Genomic DNA, 7,114 nt, shown 5'->3' on the forward strand with positions numbered 1-7,114 from the left:
CCCCCCCACAAAAAACATACATGACCCTTACCTTGTCCACCAGTTGCAAATCTCGATCCATCAGGATGAATATCAATAGAAAATATAGGTGAATCTGTAATGCCAAACAATAATGAGAAATACATTATTCTCCAAATCCAGGTGTAAGGTACCTACTTCCAAATGAATAGCCGCAAGAATATGCAAAACAATACAATCCAATGTTTAGTGAGATTTTCTTTGTTAAAAATGTAAAATAGTGGTACCACTAATCCAACAGTCAATGACCTCATAATGACTGCAAGGGAACCCTGTCCTTCCCTTCCACAGGGAGACGGAAGAAATATGCGTACACAGGCTTGGGCAAAGTTCAATTTAAAATCTGAGTAGTTACATGTTAGTTCTATTGTAATTTAAGACTGTCAAGTTTCAGAAGTCAAAACTTGTGGTAATACAGACACCAGAGGTTCAAAATAAAGTGTTCACTGAACACAACTGTTATTTTAAAATACCAAGCACATTCAACAAGTACTAATGATAATTGAACGGCATAAAAATTAGTCAGTGGGGTTCTGAGTGTCTTGTAATAGGAAGTGTAACAGAATGTGTACGTGATCATATGTTTACAACCCTTATAACCTCACACCACAAACGCCGACAATAAATGAATGAAACATGATATCACAATGTAGGGAAAGGGTCACAAGTACTTGCCATTTTCATGAGTGACCCACTTGGGTTTTAATAGCTTCATAGCGATAAGGAATATTTCATTAAATATTGTTCATTAGTGGAGAGAGTGGAATTGTACAAATTTTACAAATTTAAGTTACGAACGGACTTGAACAAGTCTACGCGCCCGCCCAGATCCACCGCCGCCCAAAGCAAAGCAAATCGGAGAACTTGAGGAGTACGCTGGCCGTAGGCAAAATTACGTTTCCGTTGCCACTTGCAGCAAGAACAACAACACAACAAAGAACATTCGGGCACAAACAACAACAACAACAATCCTTCGACGATTTGTGATCGTTGGGGTGAAATCTCAAATAGTTCAATTTATCCATCGCAATCCGTGCAATAGAATCGCCGAAGAGGATTACATTTGTGCTAGTTATTCTCTTTGAAGTCCAAGATGTCGATCGGAGTGCCTATCAAAGTCTTACACGAAGCAGAAGGCCACATTATAACTTGTGAAGCCAACACCGGTGAAGTTTACCGGGGCAAGCTTATAGAAGCTGAAGATAATATGAACTGTCAAATGACTGGAGTAATGGTTACGTATCGTGATGGAAGAGTAGCCCAACTCGAAAATGTATATATTCGGGGTTCTAAAATTAGGTTTCTCATTCTACCTGATATGCTGAAAAACGCCCCAATGTTCAAACGACAAGGCAAGTCCGGCGGCGCTGGCGGTGCCGGTAGAGGAAAATCTGCAATTCTGCGCGCTCAAGGTTTGTGTTTTCCTTCTCTTTTGTTAATAAATAGTTAAGTTATTGTAATGCGTTAGTTTTCTGAAAACATTGTATGAAGCTTTTTGCGGTTTGTAGAACTTGTTTTCATAAAGCAATTTACCTAACCTCAACATCTCAAATCCCGCCACTACTGGTTAAAGAATTACGTTCTGTAATTTTGTTAAAAAAAAAAAAAGTTAACAACAATACATGCTTAGTCACCGATCGAGTTGTTTTATTGTCTTTCTCAATGCTGTGTTGATACTGTCATTCTTGCTTTGAGACTCAATTTATTCTATACTTAAGCCAAATATCTACTTCATTTAGACCAAGGTGATTTATACTTGCCGAAAGATCTATCACTGGAAAAATATACTCTCATTTCGAAGTCAGAATTCAGTCAATGATATCCCACTCAACTTTCACATTTAGAAGCCAGAATATAGACGATACCCACCTTTCATATCTTTTCTTGTATTAACTTGTTTGGTTTGTTGTTTCAGCTGCCAGAGGCAGAGGCAGAGGCTCCAGAGGTGGACCAGGAGGACGGGATGGTGGCTGGAGAAGTGGAGGCCCTGGAGGTTCAGGTTCCAGCCGAGGTGGGCGATCTGGTGGTGATCGCCCCTAAACAAAATTTAACTACTATTTGACTGTAATGTATATAATACAATCAACTGAAATCATTTGAGTTTGTATGACTTCTTTTGATGACAAGCCAGCTAAGCTAGATGGGGCAGCCAACTGAGTTAATTAATTGAAAAAGTTTTATTTTGTGGCTTGTAAGAATGATTTTTTTTTATCATGTTCAAACTGCTACTTTCATTCCAAGAGGTTTTAGTTCCCAATAATTTATTCTCTGATTCCTCATTTCATCACATTCATTATCCACTATTCAACCTGGTTTCAACCTTCTAAATAAACATCTGAACAATTCAGTACTGTTGTTTTATTTGCTGTATACTCTTGTTCTTCATCATTAAATATAACAAAAGGGAAGCAGTGGTAGTCCTTGAATACATGTTTTCAATTAAATGTTCCTGCTAAATCATGGCCAGTAGAATAAGGTCATGAAAATTTTCAGCCTTTTTCACTGTGTGACAAACAGACAAACTTTTATTTTAGAGGGGGCATTTTTTCAAGAGAGGTGGGAATAACTGTCTACACAACTGAGGGGTTTCATCAGTTATGGAGAGTTGTCTGTTGTATGCCTCGTCTTCCTCTTGGTATCTCCTTTCTTGCTCTGCCATCTCTTTTGCCCATTTTTCATATTTTTCACGGTTGATGATTCCATGCTTCTTACGGTATTCCTGTAAGATTTACAGCAAATTAAATTCAGCTTCACTCATAATCTAAAATTCTAAATTGAGCAATCTTACATGTATTGTTTTTTTAATAGGATACAATGGACGGCCCCCTATTTTGCATTCATTTAACACCTCTTCAGCATAGTCAAAGAAATCTTCATCTTCTCTTTTAATCTGACCAAGCAGCGCTTCATGTCTTTGTCGATTGTCTGCACATTGCTTGTTCTTGATTTCCCTGTGCTCCTCCTGTATCCAGAGAGAAGAAAATTATTTTTTTTTTCTAGGAGACAGATCATATATTTTAATTTTCTTGGAAGAACTAATCAAGGGAACAGGACGCATACTATTTGTTTGTTGTAGCCTTCTCGCACAACCATCTTTGTTGCCCATTCTGACTCTTTTCTCTTCATTTCATGTAGTTTATCAATTTCATCTCTTCTCAACCCTTGCATTAATATCCATTGTTTCAACTCTTTTTCCTCTTTCTCATCCTTCATCTTTTGTTCCTTGACTTGTGCATTGTACTCTTGCCTTTCTTTCAGTAGTTTTGCTTCATAATTCTTCCGTTTTTGAAGGATCTTTGCCTCTCTAACATTTTTACAGAGACTTAGTGTCACATTCAATATTGCTTTAAAATTTAAAAATAACTTTTACCAGTTACTTACCTTTCATCTTTCTCTTTTAGTGCTTTGGCAATCATTCCCTCAATGTCGTCTTCCTTTTCCTTGAGACTCTCTGCAATAATGGCACGAATTCTCTCTTGGTGCTCAAGTTTAGCTTGTTTTGCCTGTGAAAAGCAAAGTCAGAAAATTTCAGTCTTTACTGTTTTAAATTTTACAAAAGCATTATGAAATCTGTAGTACCTCTGCTTCACGTTTCTTGCGCATGCACTCCATCCTCTGCTTTATTTTTAAGTAAATTTGAATTACTTTTTCTTCATCCTCCTCCTCCTGTTTTTGTATTCTCTTTCTTTCTTTGCTCATCTCAATACTTTCAAGAGCATTTTTCTTAACCAATTCCTTTTTCCTGCTAATCTGTTACATAAATATTTAGAGTGTGACATGGCATGAATTTAGACAGGCTGGGGTTGTTTGATTATTTGTCAAATCTACCTCTCTCTCTATGTTTTCCTGAACTTGCTTAATTTCTTTTTCCATTTCTGCTATGTCTTGTTGTTCATAAGCTTTTTCTCCTGCCAAAAGAAGGGCCTCCCTCTCAGCTTTTTCTTTCATCCTGAAACATTTTGGTGCACATAAGCAACCTTATTTTTACTTAGGTTATGACTAAATGATTGGCAACTGATAGCATTTCTGATTTAGATGTAAATTCAAAACTACATTCATTAGTCCTCACATTTTTATATTTTCCGCTTTCCTTTCCATTTTCTCCACATGTTGTCTCTCTTTTCTTTTTAACTCTTCTTCATGATAGGCTTCAACGTCACATTTTATTTGTTCTGCCTTTGCCTTTTTAGCATCCTCTTCAATTTTTTTGAGGTGCTCGTTGAATTCAATTTGCTTAGACCGTTCATGCAAAATCTACCCTGCGCAAGATTTAATTGATCAAATCTTATGGAACACAACACGTTTCCTACTCATTAAATTCCTGTTTACTAACTGCAGGTGTGTGTGGAAGGTAAATCAATTGCCCTATTGCTTGGAATTAGCTTAGAGAGTTAAGCCCAGCTTTTTTTAAAAAAAAGTTCAAGACACTTGCCTCAGAAAATACAAATGAACTGTTTACTTGATGGATATCGTCTTTCTCAAATAAGAGCATCCTCTTGGCTTCCTCTATCCTTTTTCTCCTCTCCTCGGCTGCTTCTTGCAGTGATGCTTGATGAATGGCGTTTTTACGGTCATCTTCGTCTTTTATACGCTTATGACGCCGTTCCAATCGCTCCTTTTGTTTGTTCTTCACCAATCAAAGAAAAAGAAAATATGGTGCTATTAATAATAATAAAAATCATGAAACCTAAATACCTGTCGACTGCCATGCCCCAGAACCAGCGCGAACCATTCGCACATTGTCTCCACTGTGACAATTTCCTTCTCAAATTCACGACATTTTTTTGTATTTTCGATTTACAAAATATGTTGTAAATTTTTGAAAGATCACTCTTGCTCAGCAAAGAATTTTTAGTCGATACAAAGTGCTTGGTATATTACAATTTCAAATTGTAGTTTTACACCACGCACCACGGAAATTTTTCCTGGAACCCTTGCAAGTTTTTCTCACCTTTTCACTTGGACAAAAATAAAACAAAGAAACACAAGGGAACGCCCAGGCAACCGCGGCCTTACCAGGACCGTGTTCCTCCAGTTCTTGACGAGGCCCTCGGAGGCGTCCTTCATGCGCTGCATCTGGGCGTGCCGGAGCTGTCCGTCGCGGGCCTGGTCCGAGAGCCATCGCGAGTGCGCCTTGATCCTGTCGAGCTCCTGGCGGGGCAGCACGATGGCCTTGACGGTGCGGCCGCGGCCCTGGCCGGCACTGCCGGCACCCTGGCCGGGGTCGGCCTGCACCGCGAGGGACACGTGCCGCACCCGGGGGACGACGCTCATCCTGGCCGGGATCCTGGGGGTCCTGGGGCGCTGGGATGCCTCCACTCGCGCGGCCGCCCGCCCGGTCGCCTAGCAACCCGCGACGCCCGCGGCTCGGCGTCGCAAGCGGGCAAGCGTCGCCATCAGTTCCGTTTGATCGTTAACTGAAGAGTGTGCTGGATAGTGTAAGAGCGCGGGAGGCGAACGGGGAAGCCCCAAAGTCCTTTCCGCTCGTGCGCCGGCGGGTAGGCAGCACAACTTGCAGCTGCGCGTTGGGTGGCCTACCTCCCGGGCGCCTGCCCACTCGGCGAGGAGGGCTGCCCGGTAGGGATAGCCCCCCCCCCTCCCCCCTCTACGGTCTTCCTTCCCCTCTTTTAGACTTTAGATCTGTTTTCCCGAGTTGCGGATGTTATGGTGGCAGGATAGTGACGGCTATGTTAATGTTGTTCATTATCTAAGTTGCGCGCTGGCGACTACGACCGATCGACGAGGGGAGGGTGGTGGCCTTGGTTTGACCGGCTCGCGGAAACAACAAAAATTCAGGGTGAACCGCACGCGGTGAATTCGCACGCATTGCCAAATTGGCGCCAGATCGGAAAATAAAGCAAATGTCAGGTGCCGACGGCGGCGGCGCGGCGGCAGCCCGCCGGGGCGGCCGAAGCAATGTGTCTCCGGAGCCAAGGTAAAACCTCTATTTGCGATGAAAAAAAAACTGTTGGAAAAAACTCCACTAGATGGATGCCGCTGGGAGTGAAAGTGAACGTCTCTTTAATTTCCTTGGATGAGAAAATGATGGTCCTGTGTATGTCTGTGAGCGCGAGAAGCTTGGGGTCAGGTGGCGTGTTAAATCGCTGACGAGAAAATTCCTAAGCGGCTCCCATTTGCCTTACGTGTATTTCGGTGGACTGGCTGGCCCGGCGGGAGGGCGGTCCGCGTCACGCAACGGATTCCGATTGGGATTAATTGATAGTTTTCGTACAGGGAAGTGATTCGATCGGCCGGCCTTTTGGGTGATGTCACGACGAGTACCGGCCGGCGGGTACCTTACGAAACGGAAGGTCGGCCAACCTTTGACCTCGGCCTGCAACGCGATGACCACGCGGGTAATTTGGCAGTTTTGGTAAGGTGGGGCCCTTGCTGGCCCTTTAAATGTAGATGCAAGAATTTTATATTTTTTCCCACCTATACTAAACTTTCAAAATTTTCAACTTGGCCAGAAAAGAAGTTCTAATAATTTTAGCAAATTGCTAATTTATGAAAGTTTACATATCTACTGTGGGGTACCTACTGTGCGTAGGTACCCTTTTAATGAAGTCAGAGGCATGTCTACTTTCTTAAATGTGGACAGTGTACTGAACCAACTGAACGCATTTGAGTTCGACAGAGTACGAGGAAAGATGTCCTCGTCCGCTAACTATGTTTACTTCCAATTAAGCCAACGCTCAGCGCCAGCGCCCCATGACTACGACGACCTTCCTTTGGCGTCTTCTGTCATTCCAAAGGAGAGTGTAGGCCTTATCTGACGGACGTGATTTTAAGCCGACCGAAACTGAAGCAAGCTCGTGTGTGTCTCGCTCTCCCCTTTCAGACGCACTTTAAATTCTCAGATGCTGTATTTTGCCCCCCCTCCCCCCCCCCAAAAAAAAAGTTGCTGGCGGTCGTTTCTCATCTTTTTTCATTGCACCCCCCTCCTCCCGTGGTACTGCCGCTGCCGCCCCTACGCATTTATCATCAAACGTAGTACGCCTAGGCTATGTGCACCCGCGCCAACCAGGAACAAGAGCGGTAACAACGTCCTGTAACCGGCGACACAGCGCAGCAGGCGCCCCCCCTCCCCCTTTTC

The 7,114-nt window shown here is 42.9% G+C and overlaps 3 protein-coding genes across 4 annotated transcripts in view; 1 reads left to right on the forward strand and 2 right to left on the reverse strand.

Moving 5' to 3' along the window:
* The window catches only part of LOC113205794 (protein HIRA), an 8,593-nt gene extending 7,731 nt beyond the window's left edge, over nucleotides 1–862 (reverse strand). The window contains exons 1-2 of the mRNA XM_026421549.2: nucleotides 694–862; nucleotides 32–94 (exon numbers count right to left, since the gene is read on the reverse strand). Of these exons, the coding sequence (XP_026277334.1) occupies nucleotides 32–94; nucleotides 694–733 (103 nt within the window). The 5' untranslated portion in view covers nucleotides 734–862. The remainder of the gene's footprint in view (nucleotides 1–31; nucleotides 95–693) is intronic.
* Nucleotides 863–968: 106 nt separating this feature from the next.
* Nucleotides 969–2,365, forward strand: LOC113205806 (small nuclear ribonucleoprotein Sm D3). The gene is made up of 2 exons (XM_026421564.2): nucleotides 969–1,430; nucleotides 1,934–2,365. The coding sequence occupies exons 1-2, from the start codon at nucleotides 1,112–1,114 to the stop codon at nucleotides 2,056–2,058; spliced, it is 444 nt and encodes a 147-aa protein (XP_026277349.1). The 5' UTR covers nucleotides 969–1,111; the 3' UTR covers nucleotides 2,059–2,365.
* Nucleotides 2,258–5,429, reverse strand: LOC113205805 (cilia- and flagella- associated protein 210-like). 2 transcript variants are annotated; one of them, XM_026421563.2, is made up of 9 exons: nucleotides 5,035–5,429; nucleotides 4,451–4,645; nucleotides 4,088–4,272; nucleotides 3,847–3,967; nucleotides 3,598–3,768; nucleotides 3,400–3,521; nucleotides 3,079–3,322; nucleotides 2,807–2,980; nucleotides 2,258–2,737 (listed from the first exon to the last, which is right to left on the reverse strand). In XM_026421563.2, the coding sequence occupies exons 1-9, from the start codon at nucleotides 5,290–5,292 to the stop codon at nucleotides 2,549–2,551; spliced, it is 1,659 nt and encodes a 552-aa protein (XP_026277348.1). In that variant the 5' UTR covers nucleotides 5,293–5,429; the 3' UTR covers nucleotides 2,258–2,548. The 2 variants fall into 2 exon arrangements, with proteins under 2 accessions (XP_026277348.1, XP_052128300.1); XM_052272340.1 differs by having other exon boundaries at nucleotides 4,970–5,280.
* Between the last annotated feature and the right edge of the window lie 1,685 nt (nucleotides 5,430–7,114).

Source organism: Frankliniella occidentalis, unplaced genomic scaffold (genome assembly GCF_000697945.3).
Source record: "Frankliniella occidentalis isolate FOCC.00 unplaced genomic scaffold, Focc_3.1 Scaffold201, whole genome shotgun sequence".
Taxonomy (NCBI): Eukaryota; Metazoa; Arthropoda; class Insecta; order Thysanoptera; family Thripidae; genus Frankliniella; species Frankliniella occidentalis.